This window comes from Folsomia candida, unplaced genomic scaffold (genome assembly GCF_002217175.1).
Source record: "Folsomia candida strain VU population unplaced genomic scaffold, ASM221717v1 Fcan01_Sc020, whole genome shotgun sequence".
NCBI lineage: Eukaryota > Metazoa > Arthropoda > Collembola > Entomobryomorpha > Isotomidae > Folsomia > Folsomia candida.
In genome coordinates this window covers 53,054-78,454 of record NW_019091212.1, presented here as the reverse complement: position 1 = coordinate 78,454, position 25,401 = coordinate 53,054, and the positions used below count along the sequence as shown (strand labels likewise).

Sequence of the window (25,401 nt, the reverse complement as noted above, 5' to 3'; positions counted from 1 at the left end):
TTTCAAAAAAAATTTCAGCCAAAATTCGGATTTTTAAAAACGCTGTAACTTTTCGAATTTTAACCCGATTTCAAAAATTGAATACAATTTGTGTTCAGAATTACTTCCCTGAAAATATAAAATTTCATTTTCGAAAATTTTTTAATTTTCAAAAAATTATCGTTTTTTTCATTTCTAAAAACTCAGAAATGGCATGAAAATATTAAATTTAAAAAATTTTTGAAAATGAAATTTTATATTTTCAGGGAAGTAATTCTGAACACAAATTGTATTCAATTTTTGAAATCGGGCTAAAATTCGAAAAGTTACAGCGTTTTTAAAAATCAGGATTTTGGCTGAATTTTTTTTTTGAAAATTCCGCCACGGGCGTAAATATGCCCATTCAAGAAAACGAAAAAATACGGGTGGGCTTATTTCTGGGCCTGAACAATTTAAAATTAGTCCGGTCCACATTGGCGATAACCACCTGACACCTCTCCATTGTCAGTGTCAACTTGGTTTGAGGCCTCCTAAGGGAAGGACTGCGCGTTGACTGCGCGTTATTAACCGAGGAGTTAAGTTTATGCTTAAAAATGAATTTTTATATTTTCAGGGATGTAATTCTGAACACAAATTGGGTTTAATTTTTTAAATCGGGCTAAAATTCGAAAATTTACAGCGTTTTTAAAAATCCGAATTTTGGCTGAAATTTTTTTTGAAAATTCCTCCACGGGCGTAAACATCCCCATTCAGCAAAATGAAAAAATACGGGTCCACTTATTTTTGAGCGTGAACAATTTAAAATTAGTACGGTGGATATCGGCGATAACCACGTCACACCATCGCATTGTGAGTAAGAAGTTTACGGATTCAAGAAAAAAAACCTAATCAAATAATTCTATGTCCTCAAGAGTCATTTGATTCATAAAAACAAGAAAAACGACAAAATCATCCGTCGCAATGAGTGACGCTATTAATGGTTCCAACTATAAATAAACGTGGGTGGTGGTGGTGAAATCAGGAGTAAGTAAAAACTTGTGTCATAACGACTCGGTTGAGAAGATACAAAAGCCAGCAGTTTGTGGTCCGCAATTCGTCGTCGTCGTCGTCACAATGTGAAAGTGTGGAAGGGAAACCATTGTCAAATAAATGCTGGATGCAGATGAATGAATTGAAATGAATGGTTCGTCGTGGAGTCGAGGTGGTGATTGAGATTGACTCTCTTCTCCCACTGAAAACTGAAAAGAAGGCTCCAACCAAAAGAATGAAGACAAAAGAAACTATTTCTAAAGTCAATACGTTCGTGTCAAATCAAAAAACGAGACTAAATTTTTAGTCGCATTTCACTTTCACTCAGCCCACCGATCGGGGCAACAATGAGACAAAGGATGAAAAAGGGTTCTATTTCGGTTAAATCGAGACAGTAATTTTCCACTGCTACTGCTCCAGTGTGCATGCACGTGACATGTGGTTTCGACTTGGCCATCGTCACATTGACGACGACGACGTCAGTCACACTCTATAACAAAGAAGGAATAAATGACTCGTCGCCTTTGACTTTGATATGTCATACTCTTCACACGCACACAAAAATGAGGATGACATGGACCAACGATTTACTTACCCTTCTCTTAAAAACTTTGACAATTACGAGGAGAAAACGCGATGCGAAAGGACAAACCAATTTCTTAAGGTGCACTCTCTGTTCCCATCACAATTTAATTCTACTTTAAACTTTAAAGTTTCATTGGATTGGGGAAAGGAGGGTGACGATGTTTTTCGTGGTCCAGATGTCACATACATTGGAACGAAACAAGGACAATGTTGGGCCAGGTTGAAGTTGAGGTGGAGGAGTGAAATTGGATGGATGTCAATGAAACGAAATGAAAAGTGTCCCTTTGAAATGTGCTCCATTCCCAACTTGTCGACGACTCCTTTGCATTATTATTTTCGAGAGAGAGTAAAAGTCTCATCAGGAAAATGTGTCTTTGTCATCCTTTCAACTCAACGGTGATGATGATCAAGTCCTCTCACTTTTCACTCTAATTTGCCTACGTCGTATTCATGAATCCTTTTATTATGGGGCTAGACAGCGGTGAATTCCTCGTCACAAGGAGTGAATGAGAGAGAGAAAGTCAGTCGATTGTTTAGTATGCATGTAATCAGAGGCCTGATATGTATTTACGAAAAGTCGGTAAAATATGTAGTTAATACTTAGGAAAAAACACCAAAATATTTATGAAATATGTATGTACGAAAAAAAGAATCATAAAAATAAAGATTTTCACAAAATCTGTATTTTTGAACATAATACTCTAGATTTACTGTGGTTCAATTTCTTTAAGGAAATAAATTCGTCTCACATTGTTGAAATATTTACAAAATATGTAAAAGATTTACCTATTTTTGAAATAATAGCGGAAATATTAATATGCCTGAAAACCTAGAAACGTGCCAATATGTAAAAATATTTTAAACTTTTTGTGATCTAAAAGTTAGGCAATCACAAAGTTTGACAATTATATAGTTGTCATAAAATAGAAAGGTTGAAAATAAATGCATATCCACTCTCTGCACATAGTTGTTGTAGGCGTACAAAATTTGTAATGAAATTGCACCAATCAATTCGTCATCGCTATAAATTTAGCCACATACATATGGGTGAAAGTGTGTCGACTCAAATTAGTATTTTCATCACGTCATAATAATCTTTCCGGGCTTTATTTATCAGCCATCAAACTTATTAATTGACCAGGATCCAAAATTAGTCTCGTAATGATCAGTGACGATCTGCTCGTTACTTCCTTCCTTTCCTCCCACAACTTTGGGATTATTTGTCCCTAACAACATTACCTATTTACAACTTTCTTTGTCTTTGTCGCGACATCAGTGAATGGGAAGGCGGAACAAAGAAAAATAAATAAAAGTTGTGGTTGGTGAGCAAGTTAAGATGAGATTGTGACGTTTGCTGGGCTGCCAGTGGTGGTGGTGCTGCAATGACGATTACATAGATATTTTCTATACGGAGAAAGTAAAAACTTGGAGAGTGGTTTCCAGAAAATGCAGTTTTCCAATACCGTGTAATAGGCTTTCCGTCAAATTGTGGTCACTCACTCGTGACTGAGGGAGGCGGAGGAGGAGAGTTGAGGAGACAAATATTATTGTGTGCAATGTGGACTTAATAATAAATAGCGTACAACAAATCTGGGCTTGTGAACGAGTCCAAGTGTTGCTTTTCACCATCCGTGACATTTTCCTCCTCGTCGTCATCATAGGATCAAGTAGCACGTTGGATTAACCTCACTTTTATAGCATACTTTATTTCACAGAGATGAAAGAGATGATGCTCTTCTTCTTTGCTCAGTGACCATTTTGTCATACTTTTTTATAATCCCGTCAAAATTTCGGTGAAAAAAACCGCAGTACTTGGTACAGAATCGATCTAGAAGTAACTTATTTGTATTTCTGCCTTCATAAAGTTTGTCTTATCGTCTTGGTAAAAATTGGAAAATATTCGGATCACGTTCACATTTTATTCCATATTTTGTGTTATAAATACAAATGACAAAGTGGGCTCAACGATACAATTTTATCCTGCGTAATGAAGGGCTGATGTGGGCTGTGGCATTTGAGAATTAAATCATGCACACTCAATCCTTAGCCGTGGATGTTATGTTCACATCACTTTGCTTACACACGAATCCAATCCAACCATTGTTACCCCCTCAAGAAGACGAGTGTGTAGCTTTGTCACATGTGCAGGAAAATAGCCAGATTTCCAATTCGAGTACTTATGTATGACTGCGAATCATCATCCAATCCGGCCAATTCCACATATTATTTAATATGTTTGTATGTACATATTTCTATACTCGGAGGCTACTCAGGATACCGTCACGACGACAAATTGAAGTTATTACATTCATGCATGCATTCATTTCATTCCGAGTGATGAGGACTCACTCATGCCAACACAAATCTTGACACAATAGGTGTCAAGTAGTATTAACCAAATGCCACGCCACGCCACTATTTGATTTCATCCCTCTTCGCGTATTCAAAAACTTGAGCAGCTCAGAAAAATATACGTATTTATCAGGTATGCATACGTATCAGGGTAAGGATTGAGTGTGTATTGTGTCGTGTCATACAAAATTTACGAGTACAGGGCAACAAGTACGTATGTATGTATTATACAATTCATATCGGTGATGTAACGTGATTTTGGGTGGATTTCATGGTCCGACACCTCCATTTAAGCCATATACGCACGTAACAAACTATGATGAGAAATGTCGTCGAAATGAGAAATCCGAAATTCAATTCAAGTCATGCATGCACAATAATACATATGCGACAAGAGAGATAAATCCTCGTAGAGATTGGTAATTCTCACTTCGCTCCAAATTTGTGAGGATGGATGTAACAATGTACATGGCAGACATGTTTGTCACGGATCTTCTGAAAACCGGGACTAAAAAATCAAGTAAATAAACATAAACAATAGGAAGTTTGGGACTTGACCACTTCCGCAGAATTTGCAGATTTAGGAAGGTTTTAAGTTGGCAGAAACGCGTATTTCCATTATTGGAAAGCTGAGGCCGCATAGTTTCGCATGGTGGAAATGCGCGTTCTTGCATACTGAAAACCTTCCTAAATTCGCGGATTTAGGAAGGTTTTCAGTATGCAAGAACGCGCATTTCCACCATGCGAAACTATGCGGCCTCAGCTTTCCAATAATGGAAATACGCGTTTCTGCCAACTTAAAACCTTCCTAAATCTGCAAATTCTGCAGAAGTGGTCAAGACCCAGACTTCCTATTGTTTGTTTATTTACTTGATTTTTTAGTCCCGGTTTTCAGAAGATCCGTGACAAACATGTCTGCCATGTGCCTTTGTCAGTATTGATCATTGACGTCAAATGGGAAACAATGAAGCAGAAAAGTAGTGGGTGGACAAATGTCAAGGAGTCGTACGAAATTTGCTCGGTGCCGATAAGCCTACGGAAACCGGGATGGGATTAACAAAGGGGTGTGTCATTTGTTAAAGCTGAGCTGGTGAAAGTGAGCGAGTGACGTGAATGGAGTGAGAGCGTGAAAGTGGCAGCTCTGGAGTGGGTTGTGTGGGGGGGATGGGTCGTCATAATCGAGAGGGAGCTATACAAATATCAAATTAATTGACACCACCGCCACCGCCATCGCACAACAGGAGACTCACTCCGGGCGTGAGACTGACATTGGGCATTATTACGTTTGAACGACTTTCTTTCCGGCTCTGATGTGATGTTCGACTCAAGTTGGGATGGAGAGAATTTATCTGTGCAGATTTAAATGTGGGGAAAGATGGAAACATAAATGGAAACGTGTCACGTCAAGATTTCAATAAATGATTTCATGGAATGTGATGTAAGAATCGATCAAGTTGCATAAATGATTGGTTGGCGAGAAGTATGGCCAAAAATATTTTGGAAAATATGCCGAACGACGGAGAAGAAGATGAAAATATTGGTTATTCACACTTTGAGAATATGTTTGCATTACGTCGTCATCGTATTTGACCTTTCGATGTAAGATTCGACTTGGGAACTGCACCCCGAGAAGAAATCAGTGTGTCGAATTCTGTGGTAATCGACAATAGCTGGATGAATATTGTATTGCGTAATTTTTTTTTTTACATAATTCTGCACAAAATTTCTAGCTTTTGTATTCTGCAGAACGGTATGGACATAATTCTCCATACTTTTGTGTAAAAATTGCTTTGCAGACAGTTTTTCTGGAGAAAATCGGGCCAAATTTCTGCAGGATGTTTTAGCTTCTGCAATTCTAGGTTTTATTTATCTGTTTTCACGATATTTATATAATCATTCTAATCGAAGGGCGACACTACACAATAAATTAGGCAGAAGTGGTGATGGTGATGGTGAGGGGTCGAGGTCGAGGTCGGTACAAATCAACTCTAATAAAGTGTTAGTATGATCCCTGGGTCCCTGGGTCCGTCTTCGTAATGCAAGTTGCCCCATAGAGGAGACAAAGAAGGAAGCGGACCACTGCATGCATGCACTATACTGCATGAATGAATGCATGCATGAACATGTACATACTGCTACCCCACATACATACATCACTCATCAATGGTGGTTATCATGATAAGTGATCGTGATAAACACTATTAATTAATTATTTTAGTTTGAGAAACTCCACCCACAGCGAGTGGCATATCAATTCGAATGTATTTTTGACGGTGAATCCAACGCCAATGGTTTCAACCTGCGAGACCCCCGTGACCTTGCCGTGACCGTGGTGTCCAAATATGGCTTATTAGTGATGTCGCACATCAATTCGAATGTATTTTTGACGCTGAATCCGAATCCGTCAATAGCTTGGCGTTAATTGTAGAAGTTAACGGGGTTTATGGAACTTAACGGGAGCGTGGGAATTTAAATAGTTAGCTATGCAGTTACTCCCACGCGACGGGAATTTAAGTAATTAGCTATTCAACTACTCCCACAGAGGGAAATCAAATTGTACTGTGACCAGATTAATTAAAATGCAGTATGACTTGGGCAAACCCTCACTCTGATGTATGTATGTGGTATGACAAAGTCTCCACTGGGAATTATTTAAAGTATAGTATGACGGATTTTTCGCTTTGGGCACACCCCCCACTGGAACTCTAGAACCCGGCCTTGGCCGGGCTATACGCTAGTAATAAATATTTCTCCACAATAAGGAAGATGATGAGGATGAAGGAGGGTCTGCATAATGGGGATTAGATTGGATTCTCTCGTGGCTGTCATTTCAGTTCATAATTTATTATCCTGACAAGATAAATGAGGAGGGAAGGAAACGATGATCCGATGATGGGATGCATTGGACGAGACAAATACTTATTTGTAATTCAGAAATCTGTATTATTTGGCCAAGAGACAATTCTTCTCGTCATTTGTTGCCTAATTGGCTCATAAATTGGCTGATTGACGTGGCCACGAGAGATGATGAGTGAAGTGATGATTGAAATAAATATGATGGGAAGTATGACAGATCAAGTGGAAGGGTGCCCCATCATTACCTACATATTTACATGTTTTGTTTGTTGATCTCGAATTGGGTGACAGTTTCTGGACTGTAATGACACAAAGCAATTATGTATTTCATAAAAATGTATTTTGCAGAGTGGTCGAAATAAGAATCCGTGTTTTTCAATTTTTTTCCATAATTCAAGCACGAATTTCATAAAAATATAAAATATTATGCATTTTGTAGATTCTTCGTATAAATAAATAAGCAAACAAATTCAGATTTAATTTCTTTTCATAATTCAATCCAGGCATGACTTTTTTTATACTTTTATTAAAAATTAAGTACTTCCGCTGTCTTAAATCTTAAACATTAAGTACAAGTTGTATGTATAGCTATAGAGTGATGTGTTAGTATTCATGGTTGTTATATTTAACATTATGTAGTGGATAGCTTATTTTATTCGGCATAAAGCTAAATAGATTAAATTTTACCATTCAAGAAATAAACGAATAAAGAAAAAGATTTATAAGTTCGTGTCGAATTTCATTTTTATGTCGAAAAGGTTACATATCAATACTAACGAATGGATGAAGTTGTTCACCGGAATTGTAATAAAGAAAAGATTGGAAATTTTCCAGGAGAGAAAGCATGAAAATTTATACTTGTTAGAAATACTGACAATGGATGTTTCCCAGCGTCTACTCTCCGATTTTGAGCAAATTAGTGTCAATCGATCACAAATTTGATTAATATGAAATTTGCAAAAGGTAAGATCGTATCGTTTAGCGACGATATTTGCACCCGAAGAGGAGAAACCGCACCTTAAAATTTTCCAATTCATTGCACGTTTTCGGATGAAAATATCTCTGGCAAACTTCGCCATTGGGCGATCTTGTCTTTTGCAAATTTCATACTAATCAAATTTGTTATCGATTAACCCTAATTTGCTCAAACTCGGAGAGCATATGCTGGGTAACCTCCATTGTTTCTTAATTAACCTATAGACTTATACTACCGTAATTTTACCGTATTTATTGTTATTTCTACTACCTGAAAAGAATGACAGATTACTTTAAACTTGCCTACTTAAAGTTATCATCATATACTTAAACCTAATTAATTAGATTGCACCAACGTTTTTTAGATTATGTCATCCTACCTTTACACATGTATGCAACTGCTCCATATTTATTGGAGAAGTGGCAACTTAGAAAGAAATGAACCATGCGACGCAATATGGTTTTGGTGATGATGTAATGTAAAATATGGATTGAACAGGGTCGGACTAACGCTAGCATGCTGCTGCTGGTGATGATGATGATGACCTCCTCCCAAACTGGGAGGAATACTACTACTCCCATTCGACGTCGTGCTCGACCCAGCTGGTGACGCACCCGCAAAACTTATCGGTTGACCTCCTTGACCTTGACCGACCTTGGAACCTGGTGGGATGACCCGACTTCCTCCCCCGTCAAGATGCTGCAACTTTTGTTGTGGGGAAAGCAGCAAACATTCCTCTTCCTCCTCTTCCTCCTCCTCCTCCTCGCCCATCTCAATGTCCACCATCTCGTCCCTCTCATGTCGAGAGTGTTGTCGCAGGTGTCTCAGGTGACGGAGGTGGTGCCGATTGTAATTATTATTCAATAGCCCCGCCGCCGAAATATTATTATTCCCAACGCCGACGCCCCCACCCAACTCGTGCAACTTTCTCATGTGCTTCTTCAAGTCGAAATTCCTACAAAACCCTTTCCCACACGTTTTGCAGGTGAAGGGCTTCTTGTCGTTGTGCGTGTGCATGTGAAAGGTCAAGTTGTAGATTTGGTGGAACGCTTTATTACAGATGACACACTTGAACGCCTTTTCCCCGCTGTGGGTCAACTTGTGATTCTTATAGTTTCCCTTTTGGTGGAAACCTTTCCCGCAGTATTCGCAAACGAAGGGTTTGTAGCCGTCGTGAATGCGGATGTGCGTGTTCAGGGTGGACGAGCGGTTGAACGCTTTGCCACAGGTGCCACACTTGTGCGGTTTTTCGGAAGTGTGGATAATCTTGTGGCGACAAAGGGTCGACGCTTGGCGAAACCCTTTCCCACAAACTTTGCAGATGAAGGGTCTCGCCCCCGTGTGGACGGGCATGTGTCGCGTCAAGTTGTAGTGGGCGTTGAACACTTTGCCGCACTGGAGACAGGTGAAGGACTTGTTGATACCGGTTTTTGAGGAGGGGTCGAGCGTCTGCGGGGGATGGGGCGAGCCTGACAGGGAGTCCATCTCGGAGCTGGGGGAGTCCTTGGAGGGGGGTGGACTTCGGAGGAGGGGCGTCGTCGTGGTGGTGGACTTTGGTGAGGTCAGGTCGATCGAGCTTGTCGGGGAGGAGAGGAGAAGGAGGACGTTGTTGTTATGTTCTGAGGTTGGGGGGGAAATTCGGGCCTTCTTTCCGGCAGATTCTTTCCCGGGTGAGGAGGAGGACGATGACCCACGGAGACTTCCGCGACGGGTAGTGTTACTCGTTTTGTTGGGGAGGAGAGTGTTGTTACTAGTCGCCCCAGTACCGCTTTTCCCGTGATTATGGTGGTGGTGGTGATGATGATGATTATTGGGATGACTGGGTGGGTTTAGAATCTGGTGAAAGTACCCCCTTCCCGTGGCGAGATGTTGCTGCAAACGTGGCGTCGGTGAAAGGATCGGGCTGACGTGATTATTCTTCGCCGCCGCCGCAACACACGCCGCGTACAACCCGGGGGAAAAGTGTGCAGGGGGAAGAACGACCGGATGAGGCGGCGGGGGTGGCGGAGGAGGAGGAACCGTCGTGTTATTGCTATTGTTACTATAATGAGCGGGATAGTAGAGGAACGGGTATTGCCGGAAGAGGTCAGAGTTCATCATGCGTTCCGTGTACTCGCAAAAGTTACTCACGTCGGAAATTGATTGAGGAGCATATTTCCGAAATGCGGACGAGTCCAGTTTTTCGTCACTGCCAATTTGATGCTGACTGGTCGCGAGGGCGGCCAGGTTAAAGAATCTGGAATTCGATTGGAGCTGCTGTAACCCCGACACGGGTGAAGACGAGGGCGAAGACGAGGACAAATTGTCTCCCTGTTTTTGACCAATAATTCGACTCACTCGACCACCACCACTGCCGACTAAAGTGCTATTATTGCTGCTCCCCTTCGGCTTGCAGGGTTCCATTATCTTTGCGATGGAAAAGGCGAGAATTGAATTTCTTTGCGTGCTGGTGGCCAAACTGGGTTTGACGTTGGGTTTCTTGTCACATATTAATCTTTCCTCGGTGGCATTAGTGTCGTCTTCCATCTTGTTGGATAACTTGACTTTCACGTCGTGATGAGGAGGGTGATGATTGTCCTCGTCGTTGTCGGACGACGGGTTGATGGTGCAATTTGTCGGCTGCATGATTCCAGAGCTGAAAGAGAGAAAGGAAACAAGAATTATGTATAATTCGACGTATAATTTGACGATGTACAATTCGTCGCAAAGTTTCGAATGGTCATTTCCTCTTTTCATGCCATGCCACGCCATAGAATAAAATTACCATTAGAAGATAATTACCAGAGAGAAGGCAAAGTCGGTATAATTATGCTGAGCATTTGGCCAGTCTCTCCAAAGTTTGTTGGACCAAGTGAACTATTTGCGTGGCATCCAGTGTTTCGGGTCAGGGTGCAAGTAACCACTTGCAAGAAAGTGGTTTCTTGCAGCTAAATATTTTGACCTGCAAGAAATCCAAGGCGCAAGAAACTACGCCCAGCAGCGCATATTTCATACGGGGCGTGGTTGGATGGCGCATATTTCTTGCAGTTTCTTGCACCTCGCATTTCTTGCATTTCTCACTTTGCATCCTGTGCAAGAAATGTATCAAACCCTTAAGAAACGCAACACTGCTTGCCCGACACAAGTCGCAATCATCTCATCTTTCCCATCACCACTGCGAACGTGGCCTCTTCCACCACTTCCATCAGGATGATATAATAGCTCGTGAACAGGATAGGGAAAGCAAATAGGCAGCCACGTCGTGAAAGTGAAGTGCAGTGCATCGCATATTTGGATTGGATTGGAAATTGGCATGCCATATAAAAAGGAGTTTAAGTAAACATGATGGTAAAGCGTTCCTCTCTCCGAATTCAGACCTCGTCGCACGTAATACCCGGGCAGGCAGGCAGGCGAGCCTTGTTTGTTTGTGTACACAACAGGGTCTCCTCCCGGTCTCTGAGGGATCCTTCCAATTAATGCTATGAATGAAGTACCGAGAAAGCTAGAAACCTTCCCTCGCCCAAATTTGTGTGCATACATACATACGTAACACACCGCCAGTCATCATATTTATCATCATCAAACGATATCAGGATGAGTGTGCAGCAGATCAAATTCAACCCAGTCGTAGTAAACCTTGTCCTCTCCTACATACGATTTCCGTCCAATTTCCGTCTCATTTTAATTGATGTGTTCATTCACCACTTCACTCCACTTTTGATCCAGACAGTGTGCACAGTGGCTCCGGAAACGTGGGTGGGGACAGAGGGGTAATGTCCCCACCATCCCCCATGTTAGATAAACCCCGCCCTCCCCTATCCCACAATGGTAATGTCCCCACATGTCCCCACAGCTTCCGCGGCCACTGAGTATGGAGGACGTATTATTATTCGAGAATAAACACCCTCTCCTCTGCCTGATAAAATGCAGCCTTAGGTTCCGTGTCGAATTTCCAACAACTGCTTTTTTTATCGGTTTGCTTTCCATTTCCGGACGCAATTATATCGTCTCTTCACTTCATCTCCGCTTATGTCATCATCACGACGCTTTTTTCGTCCTGACTGACTGACTGACTGCGGTGTAACATGACATGTATAATTTACACATGTCCGTGGCGTGCCATCGATCCGGAGAAAGTAAGCAAACCAATTATTTATTCGGGGAAATGTGAGCCGGCCGTGAAAAAAAGGTGAGTGAAAAGTGAGTCGTATTTATTTTTACGCAGCAATGAAATGGCAGAATTCGTCTCACTTTTCAACGAGACTTAAATAAATTTGGTAAACTTGTCTTTTTCGTCGTATCCATCCACTTGGACTCTCGACATTATTTATTTAAACCGGAAGACAAGAAGTGGTCTAGGCATTTGTACAACATTGCTCCACATTCACTTTTGTCTGTTCTCTTCTTTCTCTCCGTGTTTGTCAAAAGTTGTCGAGTCTCGAGTGGAGGAGGAGGAGAAAGGCCCAAGGGACTTGTTCATCTATACTTGTTCTTATGTTCTCTTTGGTCCATTCCCGTCTCCTTGTCTTATCTTTTATTTAGCATTCTTAAAGAAAACGGAGAAAGGGCAAGGCCAGTGTTTCGTTTTGGAGGTTCAAAAGCGTCTAAAACTGTGTATAATATGTAATTTTAGACGTGAAAAATGTCCAAAATAGGAAAATGGGGCAAAATGTTACAAGTTTTATAATTATTTTTTTTTGCAAATCAATGCACGATATATAATGTTTGGTTAATTTTGAGCATTTTGGTTGGTGTGGAATATGTACGACGAAATTTGGAAAAACTTTTGTTTTCACATATCTTGTTATGAGAAATTAAGACATTTTCTTTGCTGTTTCGTATTACACAGCAAAATGCTCAAAATTAATGGGAGATTACACATCTGGGCATAGATTTACAAAAAATAGTTAATAAAGAACTTGTAACATTTTGCCCCATTTTCTATTTTGCACACTTTTGGACATCTTGGACGTCCAAAACTGGTTACCGTCTTGGACGGCTGTTTTGGACACCGGTTAAAACCACATCGAAACCCTGGGCAAGGCACGTAGAAATGGTGGTTTCGTTCCAGAGAGAAAGTGTATGCTCATTAGGAGGGTAAAAGTTCCAAAAAACGAGACAGGTTGAAAAAATCGGTATCGTCTCAAGTGGCTTTCTCTCTTTCAATCTTTTTATCTTTTTTTCAGTGTTACTTTACTTGCGAGATGCAAACTAGCCACGGAATAGTAAGTGCCCACTCCACTTGGCGTTTTTTGTTGGCTGGCTCGTTATAAATTATTTTTTGACTAAATAACTAACATCATCGTCGTCGTGGCTCAAAAAAGTACGCGTATCTCATCTCATTCCCACCACGGAGAAGGAGGAGATGAAGTACCTTTCTCCCAACTCCTTGGGCAGTGTTGGTTTAGGTTTCGGTTTGTTTGTTGGATTCCGTTTCGGCGGCGAAAGGAAGACGACGACGACGACGTAACATGAAATAATGGCAACAACTCCCCCGACAGATGAAAGCAGGGAACAAAGGCCATCCCACAGGCCATCCGCATCTAATCCGCCTCCTTTCTCCGAAAATCAGTGTTTCGTTTCTTACAGGTTTGCTACATTTTTTGCACTGCAAAGCAAGAAAAACAAGAAATGTGAGGTGCAAGAAACTACAAAAAATATGCGCCATTCAGCCCCATGAAGTAGTTTGCGCCTTGCATTTCTTGTAGGTCAAAATAGCCGCAAGAAACCACTTTCTTGCCGTTATTTCTTGCAAGTGGTTCCTCGAAACACTGTCGAGAATAAGCCTTTCTCTCCTACTTTCACCCATCGGCGTCGTCGTACTACGTAATGACACCGTGGTACACTTGACTTGTGAGGAGTGTAGTGTTTGTTGTGTCTGGTCTGGTTATTGGACAAAGAAGGCGATGAGGAGTGACAACTTGATAGAATGTCATTTGATCCAGTCCACTTGAAACCACGAAAGACAAGGAAACCAGACCAAACTGCCGGCTGTGCGTTATTTCGTATTGTTGTCTCATCTCATGCCATGCCACGCACAATGCCAACTTTCTCTCTCTCAACTCTGCTAAATAATTCAACCCAACCGACGAGAAGAAGAAGGTTTGAGATGACGATGATCCATGCACCAACGCAACGCAACGATCTATTCAACTTGTTAATTGGCATTGTTCTCCGCGACACTAGGACGACGAGGACGAGTCTTAAAATCGGAGTGACTTGATGATGTGGTCGGATTTCATTTCATGGCAAAATTAGAGACAATCATGGCGTGGCTTGGAGTTTGAGCCACTTTTTGCCCTCTTCTAAATCACGGTTGTCTTTTCTTTGCTTAATTGTTGCCTAATTAACTTGTTAAATGGAAGGTTGAAAAGAAAGCAATCATTTTTTTAAAATGGAGGGGAAAACTATTTTTCATGTTGTACACGTGACACATGTCAAGAATTATTTGCATCTTTTTTTAAAGAACCAGCTTGCTTTTTTTAAAAAAGTATGAACTGGACTTTTGCCTGGACATTCACACCCATCCTTTCGCCAATTTACACATTTGTCTCACAAAGACTGCTAATTAATTTCTCCGAGTCACGAATCTCTTGAAAAAGGCGAAAATATGGCGAAAACCTGCATTATTCAGAATAAATACGTGTGAACAAAGTGATACAGAAAAACCTGACGATTGAATTAGTTGATACATATGCATTTTAGTCAGTTTAGGGTCTCGTATGCATTATAAAGAAAAGCCAACGATATGCGTGGTTCCACCATTAAACGCATTTTACGAAATTGAACAGGGGTTAATAAATCATTCCCAGGATTAAATATCTACACCCGGCCTGATAACTTTACTTTGCTTGCATCACGTCACTTTATCTTTATCCAACCTCCTGTCATGCTCCTGTCATGTCGAACAATAGAAAAAATCCGACAGTCTGAAGTAAAACTTCATCCCTGCGTAACCACCACCAACCAACCAACCAACTGGATACAACAAACAACAAACAATGCATAAGCCCTTACCCAACCAAAGAAGTCAACCATATTTCCATCCCACCAACCCAACCGACACAGATTTATTTTATCCAGGCCACAAAAATGGCTCCGCACATGAAATAAAATAAAACTATAAATTTATCAAATTAAATGATTCCCTGATTCTCAGAATGGGCTGACATTTTAAAAATTTACTGCAATTCACTCCACTCCCCCCACTTTTACTTATGCGCACGTACCTGCTAACAAGTAGGACATGGAATGAGTCCTCGAAACCAAAATTTTACGACTTTTTTCTAAAATGTTTATAACAGTAAACAAAACAAGGCAAACGATGGTGTGGTTGATGCACACGTTCAACGCGACTTACCAATTTACAACAAAGTAAAGTAAGCAATTATGTATGTGTGCACATTTAAAATTTGCATTAAGGTAAAAATATTCATGGTTAATCGACATTTTGCAGAAATTTATCCCTCCGTCTCAAATTGGAGTTGCGTCTCAATTATCGTGACCATTGCACCTGTTTGATTACAACAAAGTAACCAAAAGTAATTATGACCAGGATATTTAAAATTTGCATTATTTTCAATAAGGTAAAAATATTAAATACTCAATCGACATTTCCGAAGAAATTTGTCCCTCTCAATTTGGAGTTTCGTCTCAATTATCGTGACCATTGCAGCTGTTTGATGTAAATTTCGTCACAGATAATACGGAGACATAGTGTTTCTCTTGTAACAATAATAATTTCATCCCACTTTACGACCTGCCCCTGGTACGTAAAGGGTGCCTTGTTTGTGCATAATAATAATAATGCAGCCTTCTTTAAATCGTTGAAGCAACTGCCACCGTGTCGATGCCGTAATAAAAAACTTAATATTTTGTCTGCCTAACATCTCATTTCGTAAATGTCTTCTTCTCCTCCATCTCGATTCCTGATTGATTTGATGATTTCATTTCTCACCATTTGTTCCCAACCACCCAGGAACTTGACCAGTTGTGAAAAAGTAATATGCAGGATAACCTTTCCCCGTCATGGAGTGGCAATGAGCAGCAGCGTGAAGTAAGTCCGTCAATGCCTGGACTTTTTATGACCCTCGTTTACCACCATGTTTTATTATTTGCATAATGTGTGCATACCATTCCTGCCATGCCATCGCGTATCCTTTTAATCACAGCGAAAGGAATTTGTGCTGTTGAAACCTTGAAAGTAAATAACCGCCGACCAATAAATTGGAACATCAACAACAATTTATATCTTATCCACCCTTGAGTAAGTAGTGAAATTGTGGTGTAAAGGTCGCATCAAAATACTTACAAAGTTTACGACAATGTTCTCTACGACGTAATAATTATTTGTGTTCTTTGTTTCAATATGCATCAATTTGAGAATAACATGTACATACGTATCTACATACATATGTGTAATCCGTCCCTTCCGTGTGTGTATAATAATTTTCCGTAAGGTTTAATGTTAACAAGAGTAAAAAAGAGTACACATTTGCGGATAAAATTATCACGGCGGGATGATGATGATGTAATTGTCTAAAGTGTAATTGAGTAACGTGGGACCCTGGCAAGTACATCAGGTAGTTATGGATGTATCTATTTGACTGTTTGTGTAGTGACACAAAAAACGAAATGACTTTATTTGACGTATAATTAACAAACGTCAAGTTATCAATTTTTAACTGCCTCTCGTTTTTAAAGCCGAAAGCATAACTAATTGGCTTGAACAATATTGAACAATGAATATTTTACGTATCTACGAGCACATATCCAATTTGTGGTATTTATGGCGTACAAGAGATTTAAATTGCTACTCAAACTAATGAAATGAAACGAAACGAAACAATGTTTGGATTGGACAGCGAAAATCCAAATTTGTCCCCGACGACTAGAGATTTGTCCACTATAAATCTAAAACTATTACTGTGGGTATTTTTTTTTAGAAAATTTTCCTTATAGATTTTCTTCCCTCCCACAAATTTGGAATTTGCCATAAATCAAAATCCTGTAAATCATTGCTGTGAATGAGGAACTCATCCAATGGGAGAATTCTACTTTGTTTTAGTTTATGAATAATTATCCTATTGCAGAAATCGTATTGCAACAAGGAAAGTTGTCTAGTGATGAATGCACGTATGTAGAAGAGGTTTTATTTTATGTGTAGCTCTTGGTAAGTGTCTTCTTACATCGTAAAAACCAAAAGACGACTTAAAGTTGTAAAAGTTGAGAGTTTAGGTCCGTTGTGGATCTTGGGATGCATTTTCAGCCAACGTATACGGTAAAATTGGCAGTGTTTCGTTTCCTACGGGTTGGATACGTTTCTTGCAGTGCGAAATAAGAAATATGAGGTGCAAGAAACTGTAAGAAAATGCAAGAAATATGCGTCATTTAGCCATGCGCCGTACGAAGTATAGCGACGGGACGTAAATTCTAGCGCCTTGGATTTCTTGCAGGTCAAAATAGCTGCAAAAAACCACTTTTGTGCCGTTATTTTTTGCTTGCGGGTGTGATATATTTCTTGAAGTGCATACCAAGAAACGCAAAAAATGCGAGGTGCATGAAATCTGCAAGAAATGTGCGCAACGCGTCCTATAAAGAATCGCTTAGGGGCGTAGTTTTTTTCGCCTTGCATTTCTTGCAGGTCAAACTAATTCCCTCCAAGAAACCACTTTCTTGCCGTCATTTCTTGCAAGTGGTCACCTGCACCCGAAGAGAAACACTGGATGCAAGTCAAAGGGTTTTGCAGCAGAATGGGTCACTCTAACTACGGACAGAATAAAAATTATGCTTTAAAAAATGCAGCACTTTTATTAAGTAACGCAACAAAAGTAATATTGACACGGGGCAATAAAAATGGTGAAAATAACCATAAAAAGTGAAACATTGTGCCAAAAACTACAACGTACACATAATTATTATTCAATATTGTATTTTGTTTCAACTTTTGTGTTATCACAGACAATTTGACGACAACTTCTGGACTTGAGATAGGTTTTGCATAATATGAATTTTCGTCTCAACAAAAAGGTCACGGTTTGGGTCAGATTTTTATAGAATTTTTTTACGAGAAGGGAAAGAAACACAAAGTATGCAGTGGGTTTAATAATAATGAAAATATTTTATTTTTACCCGCATCGAATAGTGGATTGAATTATGCGAATGTGGAATATTTTTTTCTCGGTGTGCATTTATTTCATATTCCCAAAAAATGTTTAAGTGATCAAATCATCGAATACTAGGTAAAGGTCATTCGATGACGATTGCTGAGGAATAAAACTCATGTATGACAAAGATTAAACACATATTGTGTGTCCTGACACTATTTGCTGTCTAATTATTACTTCAAGATTTGTTACTAGATCATAATGTGAGAAGTATTAATAAAAACAAGTGTTATGATGACTAGTCGGCATAAAAGATTCACTTTTAACGACCAAAATGCCATTAATTATTTGACTTGGAGGTATATTCGTGGTGGTGGCGTGACATGCCAGTCAGCCAAGATAAGTGCTCTCCCATTACATAAATAAATATGCACGATCCACACCCACCCCGTCCGATTCGATTGATATGTGTTTTATTTTATCACGTCTCTTTGACAGACGGAGAATGAAATGAACTGCAACTGCATTTTGGCAATCTGTGTGTCGTTGCACTTTGCTGGATAAAAAGAGTAACCGACCAACGTTGCTAAATAACGAGACCCTGTCATTTCGAAGAGCCACAAAATGTGGTACTTCACTTCTCTGCTTTATTCTTCTTATGTAACACATTATCATTCATTCATGACCATTATTATGACACCAAAACTGAAGCAAGCATTCCACACGTGTCCCTTTTATGAGAGAACAAGAAGAAAACGACGCGTGTCCCTCTCTCAAAAGAACGGATGACAACTTCCGGTTCGATCCTTAAGTTGTTCAGATTTGAGATGCATTTAATCCAAAAGTGGACATGTGTGTGGATTGAATATAAAAAGCAATACATGACGCACACGCCCACTCGCTTTGTTTCGTTCTCTTTACTAAAAGGCAAAACTGATTGTATTTACTGCCCGGGAGAGAAAAAGAAAGGGATTCCTGCACGTGTCCGGATGAAATTTGAGACTTGATCGTTACGTAAAAATTTAAGACGTGTGCAGATGTCACGAATAAAAATAGAGGAGACTGGATTGATTTTATGTCAACTTTTAGTCCCACTTAGCCCCGAATCCTAGATATCACAGGATTTCGACCATGCGTAAATAATTAATGAGTAATTCAAGTGTTTACCTTATCTTTCCTTTCTCCGCTTTTTTCTAACGAGGGACGACGACACGAAATCCTCGCCGTGGAGAAAACGCTTCAGTTTTTTGCGGTACACGTCCGTCCGTCGTCACAAAGTCACTCTCACCACCACGGAACAAATAACGGACGAGACGACACGGGAAACAATGGAAACGACCCCTGCAGTCCGGTTGACTTGAGAAAAGGGTTGGATTTTCGGAGTAATTATACTCAAAAGTCAGTCAATAATGAACTCGCGTGTGCATTGGTGCAAGTGGGCACTCGTGTTCATGGTCCAGTACCAAATTATTATTAAAACTGGTGTAATTCTTCATGGCATAATAATTTGGAAAAAATCGAACCACTGAGCATGATTTTTTTCCAGCAGACAAACTTTCTCCAGAAGAAAAAAAGCAAATTGGATGAATCGTGTCTGCCGGACTGAAATGTCTCACACGAAGGAAAGTCAAGTCTCAGATTTACTTATTCCCTGCTTCCACTTCCACCTCAATCTCAACACTGATCAAGAAATGAAAGGCTTCTCCTTTGTCGTCGTCGTCGATTTGGTAATGATGACGAATGTGCATGTGTGTGTGCATGTGGAGTGGGTTTGTGTGTGTTTAAATGGCTTTATTGAGATTGACTCCCGTTGGCGACTTATCCAATCCACGTCCAAGTGTCAACTAAGCCGTGGATAACGTCTTTCGGATCACTCCTTGTACTTACTGATTTCACATGCTGACTAATAACTCACTCACTCACTTGATCTCTTCTTCTTCTCCTAATTGTTGCGGCAGGAGCGAGCAGGAGCACCCACGACAAGACGAAGCTAAGCTGTTATGCATAATAATACCCAGCCAGCCATGTATCACGACGACGAGGTACATATATGAAAAAGTGGCCAGTTTTCACCTCCGCTCAGTCTTCGGCCACCTTCTGGCTCACCTTCTCGTCCTTTTGCAGGGTCGGATTGGGCCCCGTGTGAGAAAAGGCGGTGCGGAAAAGGGCCCCCATCCATCCATCCATCCATGTTCATCTCTTAATGAGACGGGAAGGGGCAAACGCTACTGCGCTGCTTGCTGCCTGCTCCAGCCTCCACGGGTCGGGTTAGTCCACTAACCGACGCCCTCTTGTTCTTTTCCCGAGTGGAAACCAATCCATCCCGTCCTCCGTTCCCTTTGTCTACGACCCGGGTAGCCAAAAGTAAGTGAGCTCCTGCTACACTACTACTCCTACCCGAAAATACGGACACTGCGGGAGAGAGAAACTCCTCCGACCGAAAAAATGGATGGGATTAATTTACATCATGTATCACACTGCAGGATGTAAACGTACGGTTGGATGGTCGCAAACGGTCAAAAAATCGGGACATGGATTTCATTTCAAATCAAAAAGCCATCCAATCTGGAAAAGAAAGTCATTCTTTTTTTCCCTGAACAACAAAGAAGATGGTCTCGTCGATGCGATTCGGGATCAGAGAGAGACAACCCCTGCTGATGCTACTACTACTACTCCGTGGCGTTTAGCAGACTGGATTTTTTTCCGTCGGACGGACGGGTGGCCCGGCTTGGGATTTCAATTCATGAAACCTTTGTCCATTTCACGGCAAACAATGGCACATGAGAGAGAGTTAGTCGGGCAGAATGAAAAACTGCTGCTGCTGCTGCCCCGACTCCTCCCCCGGACTCCCTGCATGCTCATTATGTCCGCGGAATGACGACACCACCGTCTAGTGCAGACCACAAAACGGATGTCACTGCAGAGGTCTAGGTAAAAGTGGTGAAATTCATGAGCACAAAACCCACCATGAGACGAGGGAGTCGGTGGGGGCTCTATTATTTCTGGATGCTGAATCGATTCCTCACCCCCAATAAATAAATTCAAATCTGGGATAAAAAATGGACGGGTTTAGTTATTCACTTTCTCATTGAGTGAGTGAGGAGAGAGGAGCACGGTCAACGGAGGATATCTGTTCAATGGGGCTTGAATCGATGGGATTATCGGGGAGATTTTGCATAATGATTTTTGTGACCGCATCAAATATTGGAAATTAAGCTATCTCACAGTGGAGGTCTCCCAATGCATGCGAGCAGGTTTTGAGCAAATTAGTGTCAATCGATCACAAGTTTAATTAGTGCGAAATTTGCGAAAGACAACATTTCCAAATGGACACGTTTCGCGGAGATATTTGCATCTACTTAAGCAGGAGAAAACGTTGACAAGTTTTGCACTTTCCAAATTTACTGCGTATTTTCTCCTTTTCGGGTGCAAATATCTCTCCCAAACCTGCGCATTGAAAGATCGCATCTTTTGCAAATTTCATACTAATCAAATTTGCGATCGGTTTATGCTATGGTTTGCCCAAAATCATGTCACATACGCTGGGAAACCTCAATTGTTAGGAGGAAAAAGTTGAAAAACAAATAACTCGCAAGTTCAGAGAGTGACGGATGGTCGAATAAATAGTCGAGATTTATATTTGTATTTATAGCACGAGAATTAAGAAGATACATTTTGTCCGTGGTAAAAACTAGGAGAGAAAACTTTCGAAATGTGGGCAAATCAAATAGGAAACATTCATTTAGTTGCCCATGAATGAACTCGTGAACCCAAATGGAATTATGTGCATGTATTTAGGATAAACCCTTCACATTGTGATCATCATCCTCTCATCCAGCCTGCCAACGAGGACCACGTACAATTTAAGTATCAAGGCAAACACAAAAAGTTTTAAAGAGGAGAGACACACACACAAAACAGTCATAATCTTCTGACCTCCTTTCATTCATCATTCCTTCATCCGATCCAATGAATTTATTCGGTAAAAGGAACATGTGTAATCTGCAACAGAAATAAAAATGCACATCAATCATGAAATAGTGCACTTGTGTCGTTCAGTGGTCAATTTTTTGTTTATAGAAGAATTACATTGATTTTCGTACAAAATGTATCGAGTGATACACCATAAAACCCGTATGTAAAGGTGCGTTTATATGTACTTCACTCCTTAGTACCTTGCGCCATAGTTGAATTATAACATGGGCGCAAATTACCAAAGAGAGAATAAATATAAGCCCTTGTCTCAGAGGATACCATCTCAAACTAAATGCTGTAGTAAAGGACGATTTTTTATTTCTTACCAATTAATTAATTAATTGGTTCAATGGCAGTGCAATTATTTAATGCATGTTTAATCGAAATTTTTATGTAAAAAGCCTCAATTGTGCCATAAAAAACTTTGCTATCTTTCTCAAAAATCATTGCTCTGTTTCTACGCTATTTACGTGGAAGGAGAAATAAGGGACAAGGCCTCCCTATCTTATAAAACATACGTCGACTAACCCCCTTAAGGCTAACATTAGGTAATATTCAAATATATGTATTTTCAACTTTGGAGTTACGGTTATGAAGGTTCGCACCAGAGATAAGATTGCCTTCTGGTACTTGTAGAACTAAACGTTCACCTTTTCGTGTGGCATTTTTCGCAAAATATTTTTTCACCAATTTAACTTTGTCTGGAAATGAATTTAGATTTTAATTCAATAAAAATGATTATTTGCATGATTTTGAAGCTTTTATGAATGAATGAAGTGATGGAATTTCATCCAACAAAGTGTGTCAATTTTATCTAATACTTTCCCAATTTTGTTTTCATATTTCAAAACTTCTTCCCCATTCAATTCATCTAATCCAAACAATAAGGGATGCTCATTCATTACCTCCTTCAATCTGAATTTAAGTCATAAAATGCAAATACAGATTCAATGAATGCAAAATGGACAGGGGCACTCAATTTCTAGCTTTTTCATATAACATTCGAATGGATGGAAACTTAAACGTTTCCGGGATTTATTTATTTCATTCATTTTACATTTAACGTAACGTAGATTATGTGCGAAAATATCCCAATTCGAGTCGAGAGACATCAAAAGTTTGCAAAATCTTGTCCATTGTTATTCAACCAAAGGGTTACATTACATATCCTGTAATATTACGTAGGTCCAAAAAACACGTTGTAAAGCAAAACTGCCAAATCTCTCTTTCAGATACACTTTTTACATTCTTTACTTTGATCTTGTTTTGAATCGAGGGTTTATGCATGTCCATTTTTGGTGTCTGTCGGGATAGACGAACATGGATAAATAAATGTGGTCATGCATGTCGTACATACTTGAGCTACATATTTACTATGCTACTTGTCCATAAAATGCTACAGCCTAATCCTACTAGGCAAAACCACTATTCTTCTGAAAACTTGCTTTCCTCCCTAGTAATTTGTACAGTACACACATGTGTATTTATGTATCTAACAACTCAATCGTAACCAAAGTATAATGCATTTTGACAATTGCACACATTTTCCCGTTCCTTCAACCCCAACGATTCAATGACGATACGTAACGTAAGGTAAGGTAAGGCACCTACGGAAAACTGTGTACAAGTACGAGTACAAGTTTTAAATACTTGTGTAGTACGAAGGGTGTAGTAGTAAATATGTGAACGTATGTATGTAGTGAAGAAGGTGAAAAGAAACAACCATTTATTTGACAATAATGTACTGCTCATATCATCATTCCAGGTAATAAGCACAGGGTGGATATGTATTTATGAAAAATTGCTGAAATATTTACGAAATATGTACAAAAACTTAAACATGAGAATTTTCGCAAAATTCGTATTTTTGAATTTAATACTCTGGATTTCTTTCTGATCCAATTTCTTTGAGCAAAAGAAATTCGTCTCACATTGTTGAAATATTTGCAAAATATGTACGAATTTTTGAAAAAAAGCATATGTAAAAGATTTCCCTATTTATCAAATAATAGCGGAAATATATATATGCCTGAAAACCTAGAAATCTGTTCCAATATTGGCAAATATTTTTAAATTTTTACGATGTATACAAGTTAGGGGACACACTGACAAAGTTTAACCATCGGTCGTCATCAAATGAAAAAGTTTGAAATTCTATAACTACATATCCGGCCTCTGATTATTGGGATTCATGTGTTACTTGGTGCTGCGGAGGCGGAAAATCACTCCTGACATATTAGCAGTGAATGGACATGAAATGGATTAAATTTAGTGGACGAGAATGTACATCTGTACCATCATTGCCTACCTAATCCTCTAAGTTTATACCACAAAAAAGAGGCTGGGATCTCAACTGGAATTAAATAAAGACGTCGACATTTTGTTATTGAGTCCTCACTCAGGTCAGCCAGCGAGGCATATCGCACTATTGGGCAGCATGGTTTCTCTGATCTTTTCTTGACTGGAGGAGTTGGGTACATCAAAAAACACAATGAAATCGCACAATGAAAATTCACAACGAATGGTTATTGAGTTGTATCATCGCCCAAATCCAGCAATACAGAGAAATGACGACGAGGATGATGATGTCCGTCGATTCTCGACAGGAACAAGTAAGTCCCTGCCTCCTGGAGAATGGAAATCATAAACTGGCGATGAATGAATGCCGGCAGGGCAGCCGTGGATGGAAGTTTAGTCCTTTTGTTACATAAAACTGACTGGTGGAATTGCTGCCCCTATTCTTTCAAGTATTTAGTAATCATCATGTACTGACTGACACATGTATAACCGAACTGCAAAGTCGTCCTAATAAAGTCTTGTTGAATCTGCTCGTGATGAGCTCTTCAACATGTTACAACATTTTTTTTTCACTTCTATTTACCTGAATTGACGTGAGGGTTATTTGCGTTTTGTTATCCGACTAAGAATGGAGGTCTCCCAGCGTATGAGATCCGGTTTTGGGTAAATTAGTGTTAATCGATTGCAAATTTGATTAGTGTGAAATTTGTGAAAGACACGATCTCTCAATGCGAAAAGATTCGGTGGAAATATTTGCATCCGAAGATGAGAAAATGTGCCCAATAGTTGACAAATTTTACGCTTTCCCATGCATTTTTGGAGATCGGGTCTTCCGAAAATTTAATACTAATTAAATTTGTGATCGATTGATAGTCTCAATTTGAGACTAGTTTGCTCAAAATCGGAGAGCATACGCTGGGAGACCTCCATTGCAAGGACGCATTTACGTTATGGAGTTATCTGTAAATAAAAAGGTCATCATCATCCCATCTTCATTTTCGGCAGCTATACGTATCTCTGGACATGATAATACTTCATAATGAGTGAATATGCTGCTGCTGCTGCTCATTCACTTTTTGAATCTTTTTACGCTAGGTAGGAGTGAGTGAGCCCTTTAAGGATTTCCACAAATGAACATATCAAACTTAATGTGTGCCTTAATCCGCACCGTTTTTTTTCTTCCCAACTTTTTACGGGCTGCTGCTTCATGCAGAAATATGTAGGCATTTGGAATGAATGAAATTGTAAAAGATAGTGGATGACGAG

The 25,401-nt window shown here is 39.9% G+C and overlaps 1 protein-coding gene across 1 annotated transcript; it reads right to left on the bottom strand.

Annotated features, from left to right (window-relative positions):
• Positions 1 to 7,276: 7,276 nt before the first annotated feature.
• On the bottom strand, positions 7,277 to 19,890 carry LOC110858180 (PR domain zinc finger protein 1). The gene is made up of 2 exons (XM_022106864.2): positions 19,030 to 19,890; positions 7,277 to 10,412 (listed from the first exon to the last, which is right to left on the bottom strand). The coding sequence occupies exon 2, from the start codon at positions 10,400 to 10,402 to the stop codon at positions 8,186 to 8,188; it is 2,217 nt and encodes a 738-aa protein (XP_021962556.1). The 5' UTR covers positions 10,403 to 10,412; positions 19,030 to 19,890; the 3' UTR covers positions 7,277 to 8,185.
• Between the last annotated feature and the right edge of the window lie 5,511 nt (positions 19,891 to 25,401).